The 26296-nt window shown below is 35.4% G+C and overlaps 2 protein-coding genes across 14 annotated transcripts; one reads left to right on the forward strand and one right to left on the reverse strand.

Annotated features, from left to right (window-relative positions):
- Window positions 1-998: 998 nt before the first annotated feature.
- LOC108333867 (E3 SUMO-protein ligase SIZ1) lies at window positions 999-17926 on the forward strand. Of its 11 annotated transcripts, none has more exons than XM_017569339.2 (19): window positions 999-1216; window positions 1420-1530; window positions 1932-2012; window positions 2597-2639; window positions 4195-4285; window positions 4623-4782; window positions 4970-5100; window positions 5641-5709; window positions 6271-6358; window positions 6439-6514; window positions 6693-6766; window positions 6947-7054; window positions 8810-8971; window positions 9069-9173; window positions 9256-9336; window positions 9437-9866; window positions 9957-10667; window positions 17277-17377; window positions 17526-17926. In XM_017569339.2, exons 2-19 carry the CDS (start codon window positions 1507-1509, stop codon window positions 17643-17645), a joined length of 2655 nt encoding a protein of 884 aa, XP_017424828.1. In that variant the 5' UTR covers window positions 999-1216; window positions 1420-1506; the 3' UTR covers window positions 17646-17926. The 11 variants fall into 11 exon arrangements, with proteins under 11 accessions (XP_017424828.1, XP_017424830.1, XP_052726343.1 ...); XM_052870383.1 differs by having other exon boundaries at window positions 1000-1216; window positions 17489-17926; XM_017569336.2 differs by having other exon boundaries at window positions 1000-1216; window positions 9437-10667; window positions 17277-17424.
- Window positions 17927-19527: 1601 nt separating this feature from the next.
- LOC108334395 (auxin response factor 4) lies at window positions 19528-26181 on the reverse strand. 3 transcript variants are annotated; one of them, XM_017570220.2, is made up of 12 exons: window positions 24881-26181; window positions 24695-24751; window positions 24367-24552; window positions 24180-24264; window positions 23999-24089; window positions 23173-23337; window positions 21904-22023; window positions 21725-21803; window positions 21138-21300; window positions 20247-21013; window positions 19967-20157; window positions 19528-19826 (listed from the first exon to the last, which is right to left on the reverse strand). In XM_017570220.2, the coding sequence occupies exons 1-12, from the start codon at window positions 25217-25219 to the stop codon at window positions 19643-19645; spliced, it is 2427 nt and encodes an 808-aa protein (XP_017425709.1). In that variant the 5' UTR covers window positions 25220-26181; the 3' UTR covers window positions 19528-19642. The 3 variants fall into 3 exon arrangements, with proteins under 3 accessions (XP_017425709.1, XP_017425708.1, XP_017425710.1); XM_017570219.2 differs by having other exon boundaries at window positions 20247-21022; window positions 24881-26180; XM_017570221.2 differs by having other exon boundaries at window positions 20247-21010; window positions 24881-26179.
- Between the last annotated feature and the right edge of the window lie 115 nt (window positions 26182-26296).

Consider the following 26296-nt stretch of genomic DNA (forward strand, 5'->3'; position numbering starts at 1 on the left):
AGGAATTAAACAAAGAAACATATTTATCATTTTTTCAAGAACACTATTTTATGTTTTTTTTTAAATGTATGAGTTCGGTTTTGGATTCAAGAGGAGGTGGATAAAAAAATAAAAAAAACGTAAAAAGTTGAATTGTCTGTATTGAGAAAAAAATGAAAAAAAATTTATGTTGATTTGATTGATATATAATAAAATAACTTTTTGTATATTAATACATTTAAAAGTAATTTGATATAATTTCTTTAAAATATAAATTATAGTTAAAATAATTTTTTAAGTAAAATATTTTTTCATAAAATTTTAATAAAATAAGTTATATTTCAAAATAAGAATATATAAAAATAAATTAATTTACTTTTTAAAAGTATTGTTCTACTATTTTCTATTTTAATTATATTTTTTATTATAATATAAAATATAAACGATTTTTTCATTTATTATTTTTATATGTTAATAAAATACCAAATTAGTTTATTTCATTTGTTATTTTAATATTTTTGGTATTTGTATATTAATATTTTTAAAAATTGATACTCTTTATAATTTACGTAATTTAAACCTCGTCATCTATTATAATTTTCACATAGCTGATTAAAAACATAATTGATAGTATTAGGTTTGTTTTAAAAAATGTTATATTTTTATAAGAGCACAATGTATCTTTTTTTTGAAGGCTTCCAAACTTTGTTATTTCATGTCATACAGAATACCCCAGTTACTTAAAAGTTATTTTTTATTAATTATAATCTCGTAACCCAAGTTTATTGAAATATTTTATAACTGTTATTTAAAAAAAAACTAAAAGATATTTTAAAAAACATTTTAATTGAATAAGAGATATATTGTAAACATTATTTAATCATTATAAAAATGACATTGTAAGTAACAAGTGCAACTATAGTATCCAATAAATAAACATACATATATTACAATTATCACTATGCATATATTTTCTTTTTGAATGTAGATATAAAAATTAGTCTAATGTCACCTTGATGAAACCCTATATAAACTGTAGCAAAGAAGAGGAACCTGAAGAAATACAGAAAAGCAGATTGTGTCCATTGAACTTAGACGCGCTTACTGAAACCTAGCGTACTGAAACCTAACCCGGACGTGTTCCGGTTGAGAAAACAGGATTGCATACGACCCGATAAGTCCGCAGTTTCAAGTGTAGAATTTGTTGTGGTTCTGAAAGAAACTCACATCAACCCAAGTAAGCTTTCAAAACCCTAATCGCTACTCTTTTTCTTCCTTTTTGTTTTCTTGTTCTGTGCTAAGATTTCGATTTGTATGTATGATGTGCATTTTAATCTGTGCTCAATTTATCATTATCACTCGCGCTTCTAATCTTTTCAATTTATTATTTAAATTCTACTGGCTGCTTTTTGTTTTGCTTGGTTTACTTAATTCGAGTAGATTGATCACTGCAGGAGTAGCATGTGCTAGCTTCCCGGGTTTTGTTTGTTGATTGCTCTTCGATCCTTGCTGAAGATTCTGTGCAAAATGGATTTGGTAGCTAGTTGCAAGGTATGTTTATATTTAATTTTTGTTTGAAAATCCTTATTTTGGTTTTTCAAAGGTACTATACTAATGCAGAATGCAGTGTTGATTTTGATGGTAATTGACAATTTTAGTTTTGGAATGGCTTCTAAGAAGAACAAGGAACCTTTTTTTTTTTTTTTTTAAAAATAAGTTTATTTATAGTGCTAGATGTTAGAATTGGAATTTTCTCTAGCAAATATGGTTTGTACCTTATTCATTGAATGTACTTGCAGTGTTTATTTATTTTTATTTCTTTATCATGATCATTGTCAAGTATGTCATGCAGCAAAGTGTTAGTATTCATTTTTGTCTTGATTTTATGCTGTATAATATTAACCATGAACTATGACGTTGTACTTTACTGATCTAGTGACTTTTTCTTGTAGGAAAAATTGCAATATTTTCGTTTGAAAGAGCTCAAAGATGTGCTCACTCAATTGGGACTCTCAAAACAGGGAAAGAAGCAGGTGAGTCCAGGGAAAAAAATTCTCTGATTACGCATGTTTTTCAATTTTAGGATTTTGCTTTGAATCTTGAGTGCTAATTGGCATCATTGAATGATGTTTATTGGTTTCTTACTTGTTATTTTTTATGACATTTCCTTTGCTCTTTAAATTGTTTTATTTGGGCTGCACAGTTTAGGCTTATACGTCTTTTTGTGATGAATTCGCTTTTGAAACTCTTAGAAAAGATGTATCTTCAATTTTAGGATTTTGCTTTGAATCTTGAGTGCTAGAGTAGTTGGCATCATTGAATGATGTTCATTTTCTGTTTACTTGTTATTTTTTATTATATTTATTTACCCCCTTTTCAAATTTTTTTATTTACGCTGCACATTTTCAACTTATATGTCTCTTAGTAACGAAGAATATGCGTTTGAAACTCTTTTAAATGATGTATATTGTCAAAGGGGCATAGACTTTCATGTTCTTTGTTTTGGTTTTTAAATTTTAACTTGGGCAATAATATTATTTTTTAATGCTTAACTTAGTACTATTTTTTGGGGTGTTTAGACAATATAATAATATGATGAATGCTTCATTTTCTATAGGATCTTGTTGATAGGATATTGTCTATTCTTTCAGAGGACCAAGGTATGGCTATTTATGCTCTCTCTATGATGTACACACACGGTGACTCAACCATTTTGTAATGTTTCTGCTTGAATTTGTCAAAGTTTATTTATTTGAATACCTACATGTTAGAGTTATTAACTTAACTCCTCAACATGCAAATGTCTCAGATGTGTTTGTATGTCAATGCCAATATCTTATTGCAGTGATTAATTGTTGTATATATTCAGCGTTTTAATTTTCTTTTATTCAAGTTAGATGTATTGTAAACTTTCCTTCTTAGGGTTTGTTTGGATAAACATCGCTGCAAACACTTATAGGAGAAGAAAACAGAAGGAAAAATGAAATAATCTTCTTTAGAAGTTAAAATTAGCTCATATGTAAGTTAATTTGTAGAAGTTTTTTCATATTAGTTTCTCCAAAATTTGTCTTTTAGCTTATGCATAAACTAATTTTAGCCTCCTGCGAAACTTACAACTTACAACTTTTGTCTTTTAGCTTATCCAAATATGCCCTTAATATGATGAGTTTGGGTTTTCTCACTTCTTTTGGCTATGTGTTTGTACAGAGAAATTCCTTTTATGGCTTGTCATTGTCCTTTTATAGTACACTTTTAAAATTCAGTCTCATCATCAACTATGCTGAAGTTCTAGCTCAATATATCGCATTGGTCAACCATAGTTGATAACAATGCCAAATAGAGACTCTATTGTGGAGTGGCTCAGGCATGCTACGAAAGTTGAATGGGCAAAGTTGTGCAAATCCTGGCTGGAGCAAGAACTGTTGGTGTGAGTGACAAGAAACCATTTTAGCCATGAAATAACGTCATTAATGGCTGTATTGGGAGATTCAATTTGGATTCCCCTCAGTCCCTGGAATCAAAATTGGAACTCTACTTTGTCAGTCAGCTGTGTGCAAGTAGCATCCACTGTTTTTATGAGGGATACCCACCTATATTTGGCAACATTTCCTTGCCAGCTGTGACAGGTGGGCATTCCCAACTTATGCAGCCTCTGCTCTCCATAGTTTCCAATCATACTGAGACATGCAGCAATTTTCTGGAAAACCTGTCATCTTTTCCATCTGACTGTCACCTTTGCTACCTTGCTTTGTTCTGTTCCTCACGGTTCTGTTCTTTTAATTCCTCTATAGCAGAAAGTCTTTCGTCCCACTATCTGCTATAGCAATTTCAGGTCAGCTGCACTGGCTGTTATTTGGAATTTGCAAATATGTCGTCAACAACTACAACACAAGCCATATACCGCTGGGAATGGGTCATATTGGTCAAACTTTATAAAATATACAAATATAAGTTATGAATAAAATGAGCTTTAGGCAATGACGTTTATTTATACCAGATCAAGTTTTTTTTTATCTGATTCAAGGCTTGAATCAGATAAAAAACCAGTAGAACTCAAGTTTTAGAACACTAGTTTAGAGTGGTGGCAATGCAACTTCTATAAAGGCATAGTTTATTGAATTGAATGTATTTTGGAATTTTTATTTTTTACGCATATAATTTTATTTTGTGAAGTTGCCTGACATGCCTCTTTTCCCCTGTAAACTGAGTTCACAGCTTGCTACTTTTTCCCAGTTTCTAAATTGTGGATCAAGAAGAATGCAGTTGGAAAACAACGAGTGGCCAAATTAGTGGAGGACACATATAGGTTAGTGTTAGAGGCAACACTATTGATGATATTTTTTTTATCTAGTTTAGTATGCTTCAGATAAATGTAAAGGCCAACAATTTTTCAGAGAATGTTTGAATACGAAGTTATAAGTGTTTTTGAGAGGTTCTCTACTGAAAAAAGCGTCTATCTTTTAGTAGAGAAACTCTCAAAAACATTTTGAACTTATCCAAATAGAGCTCATGTTTGATCAGTTTGTACTTTACTCATGGTTTGAGGATGTGTTTCTATGTTTATGTTAAGTTGATCGTGAGGGCATATACTATACTCTTGGTTTGTGTTTTTCTTGTGACTTGTGTGTTTTCATTTTGCTCAGAAAATTGCAGGTATCTGGGGCCATTGACCTGTCATCGAAGGGACAGGGCTCTGATAGCAGTAATGTGAAAATTAAAAATGAAATGGAGGATTCCTTTCTATCAGATACTAAGATTCGCTGTCTCTGTGGAAATGTATTGGATACGGACCCATTGGTCAAGGTGTAATATTCTATATATATGTTATCTATCCTGATCATTTTAATATTATATGCCTTTTTACTCGCCCGAATGATTTTATTGGTCATTTCCATCCCAATCCCCCCTCTTTTATATAATTGTTTTATTAACATCTCATATCAATTTAAGTTTGTTAATGGAAACATTTTTTCTTCTCGTCTAATTGCAGTGTGCAGATACAAGATGTCATGTGTCGCAGCACATCAACTGTGTTGTTATTCCAGAGAAACCTACGGATGGAACCCCACATGTTCCTGATAAATTCTACTGTGAAATATGTCGAGTTGATCGGGCAGACCCGTATGTTGTGTTTGTTCTTTTAGTAGACAGGGTGGAATAAATAATAGTTCAGAAGTTTTCTTTTCCCCCATTCAATGCTAAATATTTGTAATCTTTACTTGCATTTTATTTTGTATTATCAAGGGCTTGTGTTATTTCCGTTTTCATCCGATTTGTTGTCTGTGATATCCTGTAGTGATGCAATTGACTGAACTTATGGATGATAACATGTTTCATGGTGGTAACTTCGTCGTTGATGGTTCTTTCACTAGCATATTGATAGTTGTAGAGAGACTCACCTTTTGTATTTCATTCTTCTAACCTAACATTGTCGTGGCTGCTAGTTATGAATAGAAATTCCAATTTCCACTATTAGGCTTCGATTTTTGTTGAACGATGTCATTTTGAGAATATGATTATGATTCTTAGATGAATGCTATGTTTATTGGCTTTTGAAAAACTCTTCCTCTGTGTGAGATACTCCTGTATGCATTTATTATTTGCCATTTTCTTCAGCCCATCACTCAAATTTTTATTTTTATTCTCTTCTTTATATTACAGGTTCTGTGTTTCAGTGACACACCTTTTGTTTCCGGTGAAGTTGACAACAACCAATATTCCCACTGATGGGTAAGGTTGTAATTGGCTTGTGATATTGTGCTACTGGTTTTGTTTGTGTTTGAGCAAAATGAATGTCTTTTTTAGTTATTATATGCCAATAAGAGAATTTGTTGCGTAAGTTACAATTACAATTGCTTGCATGAGTAGTTATCCTTCATTCAGGCTTGACTACTTTCCATTTAATTTTAGAAGGTGAGGGTGGAGTTGTGTTATATTTAATTCTTTTCTTCTAATGCAAGTTCATGTGTCTTGTGTATAGCTTTTGGTTTCTTTCCACGCATGTTCTATGTTGGTTGTTTTATTCTATTCAAAGGGATACCGATATTAGCGCTGTTTCCTATATTTACATTGTGTGAAGTAAAATTGTTTGGGTGTTGAGTTTGCTTTTTTGAGTTGAAAGTTCTCTCAGGACATTAACCTTTCGGAACTAAAGTCCCCTCCTCTGAGTGTTTTATTTTCTTGTCTCATGGTTTTCTTAAGTCAAATCCTTCACAAATTTATTGTTTATACCACCTTTAATATAACTTTGTGCTTGAATGGTTTAACCATATTTCTATTTGAATTATTCAGAACCAGCCCAGTACAGAGTGTGGAAAGAACGTTTCAACTCACTAAAGCAAACAAGGAGTTGGTATCGAAACCAGAATATGATGTTCAGGTTGGTATGATTTAGTGCTTGTAGTTTGATGCGTAACTGGATATCTAGGTATTAATGTATGACAATTCTTTCATATTTAGGCTTGGTGTATGCTTTTGAATGACAAGGTTTCATTCAGGATGCAATGGCCACAATATACAGATTTAAAAGTCAACGGTATGTTTGCTAATCTTAATCTACTCCCTTTTGTTAGTTTCCTTTTGAGACTTTTGTTTCATGCCTTGGGTCTTACTTTAGTCTGCACATTAAATTAAAATATCCAAATTTCTTCGTGGAATTCATGATTATGGTTGAATTATATTTTTGTCATTGAATTTTAACTATATACCTGCAGGTCTTCCTGTTCGTGCAATTAACAGACCCGGTTCACAGGTGCTTGGGCCTAACGGTCGTGACTCTGGTTCAGTTGTGAGTTTCTTGTCTTCTATTGATTGTAACAATTAAGAAATTTATCTTATTTTCTATGCCTGTTTTGAATGTAAAAATTTATGTTTGAGTGCTGGTTTTAGACCAATTTTTTCTTCCATGTTAATTAAATTTTATTCATACTAGTTTAATCAATTTCTTATTTTATTTCTCCTCTGCCAGATCACACCATATTCAAAGGATGGAATTAATAGGATTTCCTTGACAGTGGTGGATGCTCGCATATTCTGTTTAGGGGTTCGAATTATTAAAAGGCTCACCGTGCCAGAGGTGTTGCATTCTAAACTTGCTTAATTTTTAAGTATAGTATTCTGGCTGACTTCTGGTTCCTTCGGTCTAGAACTTATTGGAATAGTCAAGATTATTCAATCAAGATTGCTTTCTAAACTTGCTTAATTTTTAAGTATAGTATTCTGGCTTACTTTTTGTTCCTTTGATGTTGAATCTCCTTATATGATGTCAGTCAAAAAGTTTGAGGCTGTTTCCTTTGGGTTTATTTCTGAAAAAGAAAAAGGAAATTTAGCAAAACTTGGAATGCTAATGTGATTCTCAGTTTTTGTCAATTTTAAGTTGGGGATTATTGAATTCGGAAACTTGGCAGGGTAGTTTATGTAGTGCTATGGCTTGACATTGCAGCTGTTGCTTATATTGGCATTTAGCACTCTTTTTAATTGTGAAAAGGCATGTCTTGTAATTGTCTCTGACGTGAAAATTGTATTTATCAGAGTTCTTATGCTTTCTTAGTTCCATGCTTAGGAGTTATTGGCATACTATTGGTTTTTTTTTTCGTGATGTTTAATATCCTTCCACATATATATCAAAGGCATGTTTGGGTCTCCCGAACTCTTAAAATTATATAGGAATCTTGTTCATTTGGTTTTTTATGTGATTCCCAGTTTTCTGCTTTGTAAATATGGTGAAGAAATATTGCTAACACTTGTTTTGGATTGGCTTCTTTTGGAGATTTTAACATATTGATCTTTTTTCTTTTTTTATTTGGTAGGGTTCTGTTTTGATCAAACTGCATGTCTTTGATAACCAAAAATTGTTTTTTGATGAAGTTTTGGTGTTTCCAAGCAAAGCAGAAATGTTTTATGCTGTCAATATTTTATCTATCGTTCATATATGCTTAAGTGTGATCTGAATTGTGTTTGCTCCTCATTCACTAAATGTGGAGAGTGTGCATGGATTTTAGTGGGAGTGACATTACTTTTAAGTACAAAAATTTCTCTTATGGAAAGATAAATTCGTATTAGACAAGCAAAGGAAAGCACAAGGAGTTAGATAAGGTATCCTCCAGAACATGTAGAAATACAGGGGATAAGTAAAAGGACATTAGAAGCTATTTTGCTGAAGGAAATGTGCTTTGTTTCCATTTTGTAAAAAAGGCAGTATTTTCATATGCATCCTGTTTAAAATGATTGTTCAAGAAATGGTGAAAATAAAATGACATTTTTTGTATATGTCAATGGGAACAGAACACATTTTCCTAAATCTAAGGGTCCTTAAACTCAGCAACCATCAAGGTACCAAATCTCTGGATTACAGAATCCCAAACCTCAACAGTTACTGAATGTAGAGAATTGAGAATTAGTTAGAGAAGGCAGCTTGGCATAATTATGAGTCGAAGGGGATGGATTGAGAGTTGTTAGCATTAGGTTAAAGAAAGCAATGTCAAAGTATAGTTATAAGGGGAAACCCTTGGCTATAATTCAATTTTCTATTTGTTCTGCTGTTTTTCAGTCAACCATGAAATCATTTTCCTTTCTCTGTTTCTGTTATGGGTTTCTTTTACTGAGTCGGCTACTCTATTGAAACAACACAGAGAAGTGCTAAGCATCAAAAGCAAAATATCAAACCTTTATTCCTTTGAAAGATAAAATTTAATTCACGAAGGATGTGAGATTTATATCTCTGTTGTGTTGAAATGCCCGTGGCATGTATGCTTAATTTTTGAAGTCTATATATTCATTTAATACTATTACACATGCATTATTAAATCAATTACTGGTTCTCTGGTTCTAGATTCTAAGCATGATTCCAGAGGAGCCTAATGGTGAGAGTTTTGAAGATGCTCTTGCACGTGTTTGTTGTTGTGTTGGGGGTGGTAATGCAAATGATAATGCTGATAGTGATAGTGATTTGGAAGTGGTTTCAGATACTTTTAGCATCAATCTTCGTTGCCCAGTAAGGCTTTCATGTGTTGGATTATTTTTAGTTACCATGAAGTTTTATGATTCACTTCCTGAAAGTCTTACAAATTGTGTACTTGTTAAATTTATAGATGAGTGGTTCAAGAATGAAGATTGCAGGAAGATTCAAACCTTGTGTTCACATGGGCTGTTTCGATCTTGAAGTTTTTGTTGAATTGAATGAACGATCAAGGAAGGTATGGTTCTAAAAAGTTGAGCTTGCTTTGTCGGGCACCTGTTTTTAAAAAATGTTTGATGAAGCATTAATTCTTTCTGCAGTGGCAGTGCCCCATATGCCTTAAAAATTATGCTTTGGAGAATATCATCATTGACCCTTACTTCAATCGCATCACTACTCTGGTATTGTTTTGTCTCCCTTTATCTTTGTTTCTGTCTTGATAAAGCATATACTTGAGTTTGTTGACTCGGTAGTTATTACATAACTGGTTTGCTGGCATAGATGAAAAATTGTGGAGAAGAGATTACAGAGGTCGAGGTGAAGCCTGATGGTTTTTGGCGTGTCAAGGTTAAGAATGAAAGTGAACGTCGGGAGTTGGGAACTCTTGCTCATTGGCACCGTCCTGATGGATCCCTCTTTGTCTCTACTGATGAAATCAATAAAATGGAAAATTTAAAGCTCAAACAGGAAGGTGTTTCAGATGGTCATATTGGTTTAAAACTTAGGAAGAATAGTAACGGTGTTTGGGAAGTCAGCAAACCTGAGAATACAAACACCTCTTCTGGTAATAATAGATTGAATGAGGATCTTGAAAATATTGAACATGTTATTATTCCAATGAGCAGCAGTGACACTGGAAGTGGCCGGGATGAAGATGATCCAAGTGTAAATCAGGGTGGTGGTGGGCATATTGATTATTCTACTACCAATGGTATTGAGATTGATTCTGTGTTTAACAGTAATATTGATTCAGCATATGGATATTCTGTTCATAATGCTTCTGCTCCAATTGGTGATGCAGAAGTTATTGTTATTAGTGATTCAGAAGAAGACAACGATGTATTGATGTCTCCAACTCCTATAACCGGGTACACGAATAATCAAACTAGTGCTGCAGTTGATGTTTACTCGGTGCTAGAGCCTGGAATTCTTGATTCATATACGGAAGATCCCAATCCTGGTGGAAATGCAAGTTTAGGAGTTTTTAATAGTCATCCCAGTGAAGATGATTTTGGGATGTCCTCCCTCTGGCCATTGCAATCTGGAACTCCAGCAGTCCCAGGATTCCAATTATTTAGTTCTGAAGTGGAGGACGTGTCAGATACATTGGTTGGTTTGCAGAGTGGTAACATCAATTGCTCATCGTCACTGAATGGTTATATGTTGGCCCCGGATACTGCTTTGGGATCTAGCACTCTTATGCCAGATTCCTCGGTGGCTCGACCTGATGATGATTTAAATGGTGGCTTGGTTGACAATCCACTGGCATTTCCCAGAGAAGATCCCTCCCTTCAGATTTTTCTCCCTACAAAACCAGCAGAATCATCCATTCAGCATGAATTGAGTGATCATGCGGACATATCAAATGGTGTCTTCACGGAGGATTGGATCACTCTTAGTCTTGGAGGTGGTGCTAGTGGCCGTAATGGTGATGCTTCCACTGCAACTGGATTGAATTCCAGACCGCAAATAGCATCTGGAGAAGGTGCCTCAAATTCCTTGACAGATACCGGTTCGTTACTCTTGGCCTAAAGCTTTCGTCACTACTTTTTTCTAATTTTTTAGAGGATCTCAATTGTCAATTTGAGTACTGATTTTAGCTAGGGATATCATTTTGTGCGCTTTCATATGTTTGGACTCAGAAGTTTTAGTTACACAGAAACACATGTGGAGGTTAATATCATCCATATCTTCAAGTGGGCAAACAACCATTTACTTATTCTTGACAATGATATTGTCGTGTATTATATCAATATATGAACTTGCTTAGTCATCGCAAAATACCTAAGAATTTGAGTATTTCCCTTTTCTTAATAAATGAGGCCTTTTCGGAGAACCTTCTTAATATATTTTAGGATGTGAATCACTGCATCTGAATGTTCTTGACTAGGAGAATTAATAAATTGACTTACTATGCTCACTGAAAGGTGATGTTGGAACGAATCAAAGTGAGGGAATTTAGATTACCAACTAACCATATGTATCTCCTAGGATTGGTTCTCCTTGGTTAGATACAAGTTTGACACTGGATCCATTTGTGTCCACAAACTTAGTAAACATCATTGTTTCTTTTAAAATGCCGAGAGCATATTTTCTGACATGAACAATCCATCTTTGCATTGTGCCACCTCTTTGTCAAGGAAAAACCTAAGGTGTCCAAGCTTTTTTTTCTTGAAATTTTGATCAATATATTGTTTTAGTTGTACAATACACTCTTTATCACTGCATGTGATAACAATGTTTTACTTTTACATATATATATTGAAATAGATACACTACACATGATGTGTGTAATTGGTATAAAGGGAACACTCCCATGGGATGAAAACTAGGTTTGAGTGAGGTGTGAATAGTGGATTTAATAACACTACATAGTTGAGCATCAATCTTTACCCGTTGTTCATGATTTATCTAGAAAGAAAGTAACTCTACCTCTTAGTGGGCCAAACATGATCTCCCACTAAGAGGGGGATATGAATGGGTAGATCTCAATGTTTGAGGGTATTTGTTAGGGGCTGGAAAGTATATGAGAGAAGGAGGTATAGGGGAGAGAGAGAATGGGACCGAACGGTAGACAAGGGGGAGCGAGTTGGCCGAACGGTAGACGAGAGGGAGCGACCAAGCCGAACGGTAGAAGGCAGGGAGCGAGTTGGCCGAATGGTAGACGAGGGGGAGCGACCAGGCCAAATGGTAGACAAGGGGGAGCGACCAGGCTGAACGGTTGGAAGCAACAAGGAAGCATCCTAACTGCCGCAGCGGTTATGATTGGCGGGAAATATTTAGTAATTATAGTAAATAAAGTCATATCCTAGGGTAATATTGTTAATTACGGTAATTAGCGCAGTATCTTAGGGAAATATTGTTAATTACGGTAATTAGAACAGTATTCCAGGAAATATTGTTAATTACGGTAATTAGAGCAATATCTTAGGGAAATATTGTTAATTACGGTAATTAGAACAGTATTCCAAGAAATATTGTTAATTACGGTAATTAAAGCAGTATCCTAGGGAATTATTCAGTATAACTTAATTACAGTAATTAGAGGTATATCCTAGGGAAATAATAATTATAAATAAAGCCCTGACGCAATGGTTTAGGGCATGCTTTGATTTGTGAGTTTTGTAAGAGAGGTTATGTTCTCAGGTGTCTCACGGAGATTATGCTCCCAGTTATTGTTTGTTTCCTTTGATTCAGTTATTCTTATTAATAAAAGAGGTTTATTCATCCAATTTCTTTTATCTATTTATCTGTGAGAGTGCGTGAGAGGTTGTTCTGGTTACGTTTCCTACTCGGATATGTAACAATATTTTTCTAAATATAAGTGGCCATCTTTCCTCAAGTTGTACCGCAATAGTATTTATATGTTCGAGGAGCATGTCTCTGATGACATAGTTTCGTTTGATCAAGTGAGTGTCAGTGATAATGTTTGTCATGGCCGAGAGGGTTACTCACATGACTTTATCTAATGTGGCTCCTACCCAACTTCACTCCAATGTCTGAGCTTTCCTCCAGGATTTTAGGGCTATTAGTATCCTCCTTAACATAGATCCCACCCCTCAAGTATTCCTTCATTTTTATAGTACTCTGTCCTAGGAATGGTTAGCTGGTTGTCTTTAGTTCGGCAAGCAGGATCTTGTTTACTCAACTCTTTCTCTTTATCCTTTAAGACCTATAAAACCGGTTTCTTTGAGTGCTAGTAAATCCTTCTGGTTGAGAATACTTTTACACCGACAGAAAACCTAAATTTCCTTTTTACTAGACACGAGACCCTTGAGGTATCTCAAATGGTTGAGAGATTCCATGCCAGAAGAGGATAGGAAGACGTTGGGATGCTTGGATGAATTACCTCGCTGACTTCCTACTCGACAAATTGTGAAAATCTTCCTTTCCCCGCATTCCTTTGCCAGCATGTTGGGTATGTTCTTTTTCTTTGTGAAGTTATGGCCGATGTTTTATCTAATCTGAATGTTTCTGTGTTAGCAGGAATCATGATGCTAGCTAAAGCTAAGATTGGAACGAAGAATGTCTTCTTGACATGAAAAAGATTGCTATTGAGAACAAGAAAAAAGATGGTAGTCGGGGTATTGAAAAAGGTCCAATAGTAGAAACATATCCACCCTGGCTACAACAAGGAGGCAAGGGGATAAAGAGCAACAGGTTGGCTAACCCTTGGGAGTATGCTGGGACTTCTTGGTTTGACCATAAAGACTATGGAAGTCTTGTGGTGGACGACATAGATATGTAGAAAAACATAAGCATATCCTTATCTGAGGAAGAGGCGCGTTTGGTTGGTGACAACTCTCCAAATTCGCTGATGAATGCTACTCCTAAAAAAGGAGATAGAGGATGAGGAAAAAATCAAGATGGACAATGTGTTGGCCGAGCTGAAGAATCAGATGATGGCTATGAAAATCAAGAAGGAAGAATGGGAGAACAATCGATCAGAAATCAACAAGAGGCTAAACTCTTGGAAAAATCGTTGCCTAGAGGCCGAGGGAAAATTAGAAAAGGCCAAGAAGATGATTATTGAAGGGAAGCAAGCTCGGGAGAGTGTGGTTGAGGAGTTGCTGGAAACCCAAAAGTTAGTGGTATCTAAACATGAAGAAGGCTTTAAGAAAGCACTTCGCCAAGTAGCGCTCCTCTACAACATAGATGCTGGTGACAAACGCTTTGATGTGAACAAAAATGTTAATAAAAAAACCTTGGTTCAACTAGTCAATATGTCTGTCTTAGATGCCAGTGAGGATGATGCTAAAGATGTTGAGGAAGTTGTCGGCATCAAAGGAACTCCCTCTAACTTGAGTTCGTCTCCCAAACCTGTTGCTATCGCTGAAGAAGTTAATGTTGAAACCATAGAGTAGCTATGTTTTTTCTTACTTTTTGTTTTTAAGGACCAAAATGTATGGTAAGCATGTATGTAATCATTTGCCTAGTTGTGGCTTATCAATGAAGTTCATCTTTGTCATGGAATTCAATCAGCCTATATGGATCTCAGTACGACATTTGATTGATGCGGATGTGCAATAGAGCTGGTGAGGTGCTTAATGCCGAGTGTTTAGTAGTGGACTTTAAGACTAACTCAACCCCACAAAACTGCTTTAAGACTAACTCAACCCCACAAAACCGACTTGTAAGGTTTGCACTCACTTATATACTATGAATTGGCCTTATCTCTAGTCGATGTGGGACTTCCAACACACCCCTCTCATGCCGAGGTATATACATCTCGAGCGTGAGACTAGACATTAATGGGTGGTCCGATAGCGGCCCGATAGCGGGTGGAACAATATGTCCAACAAACAACAAATATCGCTAGGATAGGCTCTAACCTGGCTCTGATACCATGTTAAGAAGTGGACTTTAAGCCTAACTCAACCCCACAAAACCGACTTGTAAGGTGAGGTTTGCATCCACTTATATACTATGAATTAGCCTTATCTCTAGTCGATGTGGGACTTCCAACACCAAGGTTGGTATAGAATTCTGCCAAATCTTTGTCAATGAACTGCCTTCTATTATCAGTTATGATGGTGTGTGGAACCCTATATCGGCACACTATGTCTTTCCACACAAACTTGTACACTTAATTGGCCGTGATGGTTGCTATCGATTCTGCCTCAATCCACCTAGTAAAGTAATCAGTGCCGACCAAAAGGAACTTTGCTTGATCCTTTCCTGGAGCAAAGAATCCGATAATGTCCATCCCTTCACAAAAGGCCATGGGGAGAATATGTGATGCAACTCCTCTTACTTGATATGTACCAAGTTGCCATTTTTTTTTTGCAAGGTAGACACTTTTTCACATACTTAGCACAATCATTGGCCATGGTAGGTTAGAAATAACCAACTCGTAGTACTTGAGTTGCCATGGTTCTTACCCTCGAGTGATATCCACAAATTCCCTCATGTAATTCTCTAATGATCTTCTTGGCTTGTGTGAGAGTAACACACTTCAACAATGGCTGCTATATCCCTCTTAAAAAGCTATTTGCCAATTAGTGTGTATCTAGCTGCCTTTCTCTGCCATGCTTTTTCTTCACTCTCAAGAAATTCATGTATTCGTAAGTATTTTATGATGGGAGTCATCCATGTCTGTTCAACCTCTATCGCCATAGACCAATCAAGCAATTCTCGAGGTCACCTACCGCTGACAACCTGGTAATGTTTCAATCAAGCCTCTTCATCTCTTTGTTTTCAGCCTAGGATTCTCTTCCCTCGATGCATCTATCTCCTTAGCACTACTCTTCTTGAACTCAACAAAGTCCTTTTGCATTGCCATCAGCATGGCCATCTCACTAAAGGGATTTCCAACTTCTCTTGCTCATGTCATCTTACTTCTCGCAGACACCATATAGTTTCTTCTTCACAAACGAATCTCGGCCCCATAGTGGGTGTCAAATGTTCTTGGAGGACCAAAAGCACATTGGGAACTAGAAGCTCCTCCTGTCTTCTGTCTTCACTCTTCAAGCTCCTAGCTGAGGTGTATCCAGATCTAGGCTTCGTCTTAAGCTAAAAGAGGGTGTACCTACAAAAAATATTTTGACGCTCAAGTCAAGGGTGTGTGTCAAGATGATCACAAATGTTGTAATAATGAATATGTAATTAATTATCTAATGAACTTTTGCTATTTATATTTGGTTTATGGGCCCTTATCTGGGCCTAGACCACATGGATAATTATCATAATTAACATGCATAATGATTTGATAATATGTTTTTGCTCTCAACCTTTACTAATTCATGGTTAATCCTTACTGTTACAATGTGATGAGGCTGATGTGATCCCGATCATCGCAGGTAATTCATGGCTGCCCGAGATGATCTTGGGTAGGTATGGGCCGAGACCATTTCGGTCATATGAAAAGAAAAATGATTCTTGGTCATGATGGGCCAAGATGATATCAAGGAAGCTTGAGATAACCTCAGTTATATAGGATGAGATGGTCTCGGATACATATAATACAATTTATTTATTTTTAGAAGAAATGAATCAATATAATTAAAGGGGGAGATTTGATATCCTCTAATGATAATTGACGGGAATAAAAAGAAAATGTTTTTAATAGTACATATATAATCTAGATATTCTTATATAGGATTGACCCTTTATTTCTATAATTATAACATTGTTACAAATAAAGGATGAGAGTGTAATTTGGGTGATTATTATTAATAAAATAATTTATTTACTTAGTTCAAGTTGGTATTGAAGTCTATTCTATTCTGGCAAAGTTTGTTGAAACTATTGTACCAGCTATTATAAAGCTATATACATATCCAGTCACATGTTAGAGATGTCTAATGCTTGACGTGATAGGGTCCATCGATTATAGATATGGTTAATTACATTACATAAAGAAGTGGAAATCCCATCTTACAAGCGATAGGGTTGAGTTACGTCTAAATCTACTTTCTAAGAGAGTTGTTATAAGGAATAGGGAAATTCTTAAAATAGCATGTCCCTTCTCGAAGACAATTCTTATGTTGTTCCTATGTTATGCAGCTTTTAACTCTTTCTGTTAATGAACAGTTGACCATCCATTTGTTAGGTTTTTTGAGAAGGAAATACTCTGAATTGTTTTGCAGATATCAGTAAGATTTTTTGTTAGCTCAATTTCAAGTTATTCTTGAGGCTGAGGGATGATTGGAAATATGTATATTTCATTTTCGTTTCATGAAGCATCTGTTGTTACTTCTGATGTTAAATGTTAGAAAGCTTGAATTTGTTTGTTGAAACTTCAGACAGATGCGTTGTTTCTAATTCTTTAGACATATAATAAATTGACCCAATAAATTTGATAGAGATCTCTCCTTAAAAGTGTCCCCTCACGTGAATAATTTATATTCTCCCGGCTAAAAAAAATAATGGTTGCTTAGTGAGCCTTGAAAACGTGGAGAAGATAACTTCTAACTTCTTGACACAAAATGTCAGCTGTGATTGTACATTTTGCTGGTTTGTCTCCTTTCTCATGTTTAAATCTATTATTTTGTCTGCAACTGTAGACATTTTGCTAGATTGATTTGATTTGACTAATATTCTAGTTCTAACTCAGTGATTCTTATATGCAATGCTCTATTTTTCTCCTCCCATTATTGACTTACCACGCCTTCTTGTGCAGCTCCTTTACACCTTGGTATCAATGATGTTAGATCTGACAAGGCGAATGGGAAAAGATCTGATTCAGACAGCCCTTTCTCTTTTCCTCGCCAAAAACGTTCAGTAAGGCCCCGCCCATATCTTTCTATTGCTTCAGATTCCGAGTAGAGGTATTAGAACCTTGGGTCTCTATTAACTCTAGACGTCCTTCTTAACCCCACATTTTGTATTTAGAAACTGAAGAAAGTTGAGCAGCATTTTTGGTCCTCAGGAAATGGAAGATGATGTGGTGAGGCACCTCTGGTATTATTTTTCCATTGGTGGTGAAGGTGTAGGCTGCAAAGTTTCTCAATTTTTTATGCTTGATATTCAAGTTGTCCATATGACATAATGAAAAGGTCAGGGGCATGCTTTTATTCCCCAGTTTTCAGCCAGGAACTGATGATACTGGTATATAGTGCTGTAAAGATTATTGTATCTGCAATTTTGTTTCTGCTGAGAGTAATTAATCTGTAAATGTTAAGCCAGCAGATTTAATAGTAAAACCAAAAGTAGTTTAATCTTATTCACACCCAGGTAGTCACCCAATTTTGTAAAATATGATTGCCAATATTTGTAATATATTTAGGCAGTAAAGTTACCTCCTGGATTGTATATCCTGGAGAGGATAAACATTTTTCCTGTCTGCATCTGCACGGCTGGAGTAAAATAGTTGAATATGATCTTCAATATAGCGGAAATTTTTTGCCCTGTTTGGGAACAGGGGAAGAAAACAAGAATCGTGTTATATAATTCTCGTTTATTTTAATTGATGTTCTAGTGTACTCAATATTTCCAAACAGTTGATGTCTAAAGAAGGAAGTACTTTATTTGTCTAAATTATACTTTGTTCTATATTATTTTCTTGCACCATTGTGCTACAGTGTTTCTCATCTTGAAAATTTAGATGTTAAATTACTTAGAAGAAAGTTGTTATAATTGTTTTAAAATAGTTTGTAATGCGTGTTGATTTTAAAAATAGATCTTTTACATTTTTCATGAATATTGTGTGGAAATATATACTATCAGGAAAAATGAAATACTCCTGTCTTTTTTTTCAAGGAAGGATTAAAGGAAGAGTTAAACGAGGTTTAGTTGAAGTGTGAAGTAAGCTTCTTGTTGACTGTCCAACATATTAAACTACTGGAGTTTAGGGTTGACGTACTTATTAAACTATTATATTTTATAACAATTTAATTTATCTTAAAACCTTAGAACTTCTTTCCTCAAGTTATGTTTGTAAATATAGTTAGCTATTAGAATAATTATTTTTGATATATATATTTATCTCGTGATTTAATTTATTTTTGAAAATCGTGAAATTCATGATAAGATTTCAATTCAGATTCTAATTCGAAAGTATTTTTATTGAAGACATACTTGGTGGAACTAGTTAATCAACATAATGTATTAAGTTTTTTACGTTAGTTTATTTTACATAAAAGTCATGTTAATTCAAAGGATATATATGTTTTTCTCCTATTTTGTAGGCATTGTCTTTTATTAGTTTGTTAATTTACATTTTCTTCCATTTTACTCATATTTTATAATACGTTGATTTACATATGAATAAACTTATGTTTTTTACATCTATATAATTCTTGATAAAAATAAATCAACAATTTTTTATATTTTTATCTAGATTGCCTCGCTTATTGAATTTAATTGTCATAAAGAAGATTTAACTCATTAATTTTTATATATTGTAAATCTTAAAATAATTTTTTTTGACATTTAAGAATTGATGTTTTGTAATGAACTTAAAATCTAAGTTATTGATAAATCAATAATTAGTGATTTTTTTAAAAAAAAATATGAGAACTAACCTGTATAAGTGATTGAGAGATAGTCGAATCTAAGTTTACTGCAGTTCAATCTGCTTCTTTATCTTTTCTTAAGTTGGTCTTGTTTTAGTACCATAAATTAATCTTTTACATTCAATCAAATCAAATTTGAAATAATCAAGAATCATGAACAGTTAATATTTATAAAATTTCTATTACTTTAATATATTATATTTAAACTAGCCGTTTGAGATCTTATTAGTTAAATAAAAGTATTCATTTTATTTTAGTATTCATGAACGTTGTACATTCAGTTTTTATTTTAACAGTTTACTCCAAAGTTACTCGGCAATGGCTTTAAATGGTAGCAGGCAATATGGTACCCTTATTCAGCAAGTTCAGAGGGCATTGTTGTAGGTTTATTTTTAGTATGCCTTTACCTTGTTGATCTCAGCTCATAAATAGTGTAATTGATGGTGGTATCAATCAACATATGTGCAAAATAGTATTTGATCATATAGCATAAGAATAGGGCAACATCACAATACCTAAGACAACCTTAAAACTAGATTCTAACCACTGTCGGAGAAGAATCTGGCTGACCCACAGAAGAAGACTTTGAAGCCTCTATCATCACTGGTGCCTGTTCCAAACAGCTCTGGGTATCATCATTCATCATCCCAATTGTCATCTTCTCAACTTCTTCTTGTGTATGGATATGAATCTTCGAGACCACCTCGCAGAACTCACTGCAGACAGAAGGAAAAAAAAGCAGTTTTTCAGCGAATTTCACCAAGAATGCTACATGGGATTACATGGTCTATGATAACTGGCTGAAAGGCGGCAAAGCTGCATTTGAAAAAATGAGTGAAGGAAGATGGTTACTTACTGCCACGGGTCATCTCCCACCACCATGATGTCATTTTCACTGTCAGTGTATAGGATTCTCCATCCCTTGTTAGGATCTCTTAGAAGGCCTTCCATGCTAAATAGTCTCTCTAGATCAATCAGCAGGTCACTGTAGCTGTTCAATCTTGAGAGATCAATGGCTCTTCCAACTAAGCTACCTTGCTTGTGAACCTTCATTCAGTGTTATGTTACATGTGTTGGCAAATTGTCAAAGAGAAAAACGCATATCACAATATAACTCTGTTGCTATCATCGCTCACCTTTGTGCAACTTCTTTTAGCTGAGTTCTGTAAATTTTGGGTGGTGGCTTCCCCGGACAAGGGAAATCCAAATAGTTTACAAGCATTTACCTTCCCATTGAAATTATCATCATTTGGAATCCTCACGTTTGTACCTAAAGAAGCAGCACCAGAAATATTGTCCTGCAGCTTCTGCTCATTTTGGATTGTGACTTCTGCTCGTCCAACTTCATTTCTCATGATCCCTGACTGAGAGGAAGGAGAGTTAAATGGAACATTCTCTCGCTGGAAATTGGTAGGTTTAGAGCACAACATGCTGGTGCCGCTACCTTGGCCAGCTTTGTGAATATCACCATAAGGAAAATATGCAGTTTGAATAACTTCTGGTCCTAAAGAGTGGAAGTTGGGTTTGGTTGCCTGTTGCAGGTTGTAATTTGTGAAACTGACACTGGGTTTGCCCCAGGCACCAAAGTTCAAATCAACCTTTCCTGTCAGAGATCTCAACTGACATATTTCTTGACTTTGCAAGACCCTTGGAAACCTGTTAGGTTCCGTGAAGCCTGCATAACTAGGAGGGTGGACCCTCATAAACTCACCAGCAGCAATCTTTCTCACTCCAGTTGATGATGCAAAATTTGGATGACTTGGAGATCTGATCTCAAATTCTGGCTGCTTAGTTACTGTGTCACATCCATAATACAGTGACATAAAACCTGACTTTTCTTGACCTTGCAAGACCTTGGATGATCTTACAGACTCCTCAGAGTCCATAAACCCACTGCCTCCTGCTGCCACACCTCCCAATGCAGAAGCAAAAAAATAAAAAAAACAGAGGACAATTAGAATGCCTGAAGTTTACTGATTTAAGGCACTTTGGCTATCTCAGCATTAGGATCTGTGATTCATACATACCTGTGATGAGGTGACTGGGTGAAGCACCCTGCAGACCTGGCCTCAGTTTCTTCAGCCTTCTGGAGGATTGAATGCTCAACGGAGGGAGAGATGCCGAAGGATCGATCTCCCAAGGCGATACTCTATCTTGATGATTAATCTCAATATCTTCATCCCATCTGACCTGTCAGATATCACAGTAACAAACTATCACCATTTGGTCTGAGTAATGTACTGTGTTAAAATTTAAAAGCACTAACTAGCTTCCTTGGGAATGTATAATCACAGCATCAAATTCCCTGAATATGATGATGCATGTCAAACAGTTTAGAGTGAAATGTAGCCGATAGGCTAGTACATTATGCGTGAAGAAGGCAATATAAACTGTGGAAGCATGTTTTATACAATGCATTGAGAGTGTAAGATTTCTTACAATCATTCAAATGTTATGTACAGTAAATCCGTTGACTTCTGTAATAGACTATTTTAAAATTTGTACATAGTATTTGAATGACTGTATCTCAGTGCTGGATGTAGCTTATGCTTTGAAGAGAAAAATATACTCAGTAGATTCACTAGTTTCTAAAGAAGACAAATAGCAATTGTACCATCAAGCACCTCCATCTTGACTTAGGCCATTTATAGGGATCCAAATCACTCATTCCAGTCACTATACCACTAGTACACCTGCAACATAGGAAGAAAATATCATATTCCTTAAGATTATTTTCCCTTTTATGTTCATGGTAGATGATGGTTAAAGTTTAATAACTATGTTGTAGTTGACCTTCTCTCGGGAGACTCATCCATTTCAAATCTCACTTTGAATCTTGTCCCAATGGTCACTGGATTCTTTATGCTTTTGACATATTTGTGGTAGGGCACAACAAAATCCGCATGACTTGCTCTGTATTATAAAGAAGTTCAAACACGTTACAATTTTTTGCTAGACTCTTGTGCCAATCATGAGTATGCTGAAATCCTTTATCAAACAAGAAACAGATAAAGCCTCCTCACATATAATGTAAGGATCCTATTGGCAAAATAACAGTCAAATAATGTTCAAAACTTTCACCATAGGCTCATTATTATTTGACAATATAATTGGTGTACTAGTGGTACTTTGTCATTTCTACCTATGAAACTTAGACTTACACTTGAATTATTCTCAATAGGTTTAGAAAGACCTTTAGCCATTTCTCATTTTCTGCTTAAACAATCTTCGCTATCCTTGCATAATCATATGCCAAAAATCTTCCCAAGAAAGGATGAAGTTAATAGTAACATGGTATGTTATGAATAAAATAAGAGATTTCTTCCCTAACTTGTGGCACTTCCTGGGTTATGCACTTCCCAATGTTGAAAGACTCCAATTCTCTCACAGTTGACAAGATGGAGAAGTAAAAGCATGTCTGTGTCTGTCAGATTCCACAGGAGGGTCAGCAGTTTCCAAAGTGCAATCCTCTCTTGGATTACACCTGATGGGAATATCCTACGGACATAATTTACCAGCGGCTAAAATGATTTCACCTAAGAACCTCAGCTGGTGTAGTTCTATTTACAGCTCACTTTTCATTCCATGTATGGTTTGTGAAATATTTTGGACATCACCCAGATGATACATAATGATATATTGGATGATAATTGATTAAGCTTTCTTGTCTGCTTCTGAACATTAAATCCCTTAATTAACAATTGGCGAGTTTGGAAAACCTTTAGCCTATTTAAGTCTCTTACTGTCTCAGTAGCATATTGGAAGAATAACAGGTAACTACAAGACATTAAATAAACATCTGAGCTATCTCTCTGGTGCTTCTATGTAAGAACCAATGCTTTTATTCGGTGCTTACTATTTTCTGGTGAGCTAGAATATACTATCATTTTAGTGTAATTATAACTGAGTTGATTAATAATTGCAGATAAGTTATCATGACATCACCAAATCAATGTTTCATCCAAAATGCCCCAACAAAATGACAACGAAAGGCTAAGTAATTTTGAGAGTTAACTGCTAACATTTTGCAAGACGAAAATTCCTGAGGCATGAATGTAGTACCTTGGACTGTAGAAAACATGAAACATGCTTTTGGAGGATATAGCATTGGCCACAGAAGAAAGGAAATTGGGATAATAATTCTGGCTACCAACAATTGATTCAGGAAGACCATTTCTTGGTCGAGCAGCTCTTCGGATTCCCAATCTCAATTCTCCATTTTCACCCCTACAAAGATATTAATGAGCAATGAAGAACAACCGTAATAATATTATTATCACTCATTCTCCATGCTTCCTCGTGAACAAAAAGCATCAGAGGTTTACCGATATGTTCTACTATGAGAAGAATTTATTTCTCTCTATGATTTCTAATGCTAATTGGTATTAGATCTAGACTCAAATATAAGTCAAATTTACTTAATTTCACCCTGATTAAAAATGTTCATTAAATTCAATTTAGTGTTCTTGATTTCATAAAGTAAAGAAGGACATTTCCTAAATTACATAACCAATTTTTTTTAGCTTATGTTTAAGTTCAGTGAGAGTATTTCCTATCGTTGTGACATAATAGACACTAATTATTCTAATAGAAGAATAACATACCATTGACTGTTAAAACAAAATATATAAAAAAAAATTCCTATCAATACCAATTAAAGTAAAAGTTTAGTAGGCATGCACGCTCAATGAAAAAGTTTGAATGCTGTTAATCAATAAACAATCACCTTTTGATATAACTTTTAAGATAATTGTTTTAAAATTTCATGACAATTTGTAATTGAGGGACTGATACTGTGACTGTGTAAAAAATCTTTACACTATCAATGTTTATATTATTTATTCGTAAAACGAAATCCTAATGAACACACTCTTGTTCATACACACACCTCAGAAAGAGAACTGCATCTCCAGAAACAAGATTCTTTTGGCTAACAAAGATACTCCAGCCAGTAGTGAGCAGATGCCTCCTTGGCTGACCTGAAAGAATTATCACAATGATTTTCTGTATCATTCATAGTCAATATGAAGCCAACCACACACAGTTGTTTATTATTCCTTTTTATTTACCTCTGTAAATATGTCGAAATTTCCACTCTACATTATGCAGGTCCTTGGCAACAAGCTCCTGAGAGGGTCTTTGCTGCTTATAATCCTGCAGTGAGCAGAAAAGCAATTCATCAAGGCAATGAACTCAACTCCTAAACAATTTCATGTGTTGGAAATTATGAATGCAAACTAGAGTATGGTGTCACACCAAAGGAGGAAAACAGTCTTCAGCAGCTCTGCGAGGGACAGAAAAACCCCCATGAGTGCTGGTGTCTGAGGCTGTGAGTGTTTTGCAGAACATGTGAGGAGTTGATTTTGTAGGTGTTGTTTCATTTCCTTCTTCATCTGCTCCCAATTCCTCAATCTCTTTTCCCTCCATATACATCCCTGCCAACTGAGCACAACCCAAGATTTCAATCCACCACTGCCCTTCTACTATAAACAATGCTCAAGGAATTTAATTAAAAAATCTCATCCTTCTGGGGAACAAAAATGAATCAAAGATGCACCAAAACAGAATAAGGACAAAAACCAACCTCAGCCTGGGGAAGCAAAGTAACCTGTGTATAAACCTCATCATTCTCCTTATTGGCCTAATCATAGTGTAAAAATAAAACAGAAAAGACAATTAAACCAAACAAATAGAACCAATGCAAGGAGGGTGTAAGTTTAAATGAATTAAGCAGGTAAAATACAAGTTCACTCTCAATTTGAGAACTCACAAGTAACTGAATATTGACAACTCTACAGAAGATCTGTGGCTGAAGATCATAGGTTGGCATGTCCATTGGTGAAAAGGGAGAGAAAGATGAAGCTTGTTCTAAGTGCCCTTGTGGAAAATACACGACCACATTCCCTTTCTTTGGGAGGGAAGTGAGGGGGCCAGCACAAGCGTGCCAGAGCTCAAGATAAGAGGAGGACACACGTGCGGAGGAGGAACCAGAAGATGAACAAGTAGGAGAGGACAGAGAGCAAACGCAAGCAGCACCTTTGTCACAGTCCCCATTGCAAGACGCGGTCTTCTCAGGCTCAGTCACTGCATAGTTCAGATCAATTTCCATGAACGCCCCAGTGTGATGGTTGTTGGTTCTTGTGGAGGAGTGGGAGTCAATGGGGGAACCAAAGAGAATAAAAAACAAGAGAGAAAGAAAAGAGGATAAAGGAGGCGAAGGGTGCAATCAAGTGGGTCTAAGAAAAGGAAATCCAGAAAGTGAGAACTGTAACAAAATGGAAATGAGGTCAAATCATGAAAAAGGAGTTCATGTTTGGAGGGACACCACAAAGGAGAAAAAAGAAACAGGGGAGAGGTGGAAGAGAGGACATGGTGGGAAGAAGAGAAGAGAATATGAGAAAAAGAGAACCCATCAAATAATAACAAGGAATTCAAAGTATGATTCCACCCCCATTTGAAGGTACTGAGAAGAGGGAGCAGAAGCAGCAGACATAGACAATTGCATAGGAGGCACAGAAACAAAAGGCAACAAAAGCCAATGTGGTAGTGGCTTTTGGAGTTGTAGTTGGAGTAGTGTTAGAGAGAGAAAGAAAGAGTGTATGTGTTTGTGAGTGAGTATGTTGTGTTGGGTGGGGGGGACAGGTAAGACAGTACAGAACCCACACTTCCCCACCCTCTTCTCCTTTGCTTTGCATTACATTGCATTGCACTTACCTTTATCTTTTCTTCTTTGTTAATAATTTCCTTCACTTCTTTGTGAGGCCCTCCACCAACACAACACAACACAACCAAAAACACCCCTTTCATTCAATTCATCAAACACCTTCTGTCACATTATTTTCTCTCAAACACAAGAAAATTCAACCTGACACTTTAACCCACCCCACATTTTATTAGGTACGTAAATATTATGGCAATCAATACCGTGCTTCAACTCTAGTCCACTCACACTTAATAGCTTATTTCCTAAACCATCAGCACAAAAAAAAATCCTACCGTTTTTCGGCTGATTTGATTTCTAGGCGTGTGATATCCGACACACTCAGCCACACTGCTTCATTTTATAAAATCAGTACCCTCTATACATAAAAATCGGTTTAATTAGCATGTATTATCAGTATATATGGAAACAGTTTTACCAATTCTAACATACAGTGATCAAAGTGGTAAAAGATAGGTTTTTACC

Source organism: Vigna angularis, chromosome 11 (genome assembly GCF_016808095.1).
Source record: "Vigna angularis cultivar LongXiaoDou No.4 chromosome 11, ASM1680809v1, whole genome shotgun sequence".
In the NCBI taxonomy this organism is placed as follows: domain Eukaryota; kingdom Viridiplantae; phylum Streptophyta; class Magnoliopsida; order Fabales; family Fabaceae; genus Vigna; species Vigna angularis.

Bases quoted from the DNA above. Each gene is read 5' to 3' on its own strand.
- LOC108333867 (XM_017569332.2), top strand. From the start codon at position 1,507: ATGGATTTGGTAGCTAGTTGCAAG. The intron at 1,531-1,931 runs GTATGTTTATAT...TTTTTCTTGTAG, and splicing joins ATTTGGTAGCTAGTTGCAAG to GAAAAATTGCAATATTTTCG. The intron at 2,013-2,596 runs GTGAGTCCAGGG...CATTTTCTATAG, and splicing joins CAAAACAGGGAAAGAAGCAG to GATCTTGTTGATAGGATATT.
- LOC108334395 (XM_017570219.2), bottom strand. From the start codon at position 25,219: ATGGAAATTGATCTGAACTATGCAGTGACTGAGCCTGAGAAGACCGCG. The intron at 23,338-23,998 runs GTGTGTGTATGA...ATATCTTTGTAG, and splicing joins GATGCAGTTCTCTTTCTGAG to GGGTGAAAATGGAGAATTGA. The intron at 20,158-20,246 runs GTGAGCGATGAT...CACTGAATGAAG, and splicing joins CTAAAAGAAGTTGCACAAAG to GTTCACAAGCAAGGTAGCTT.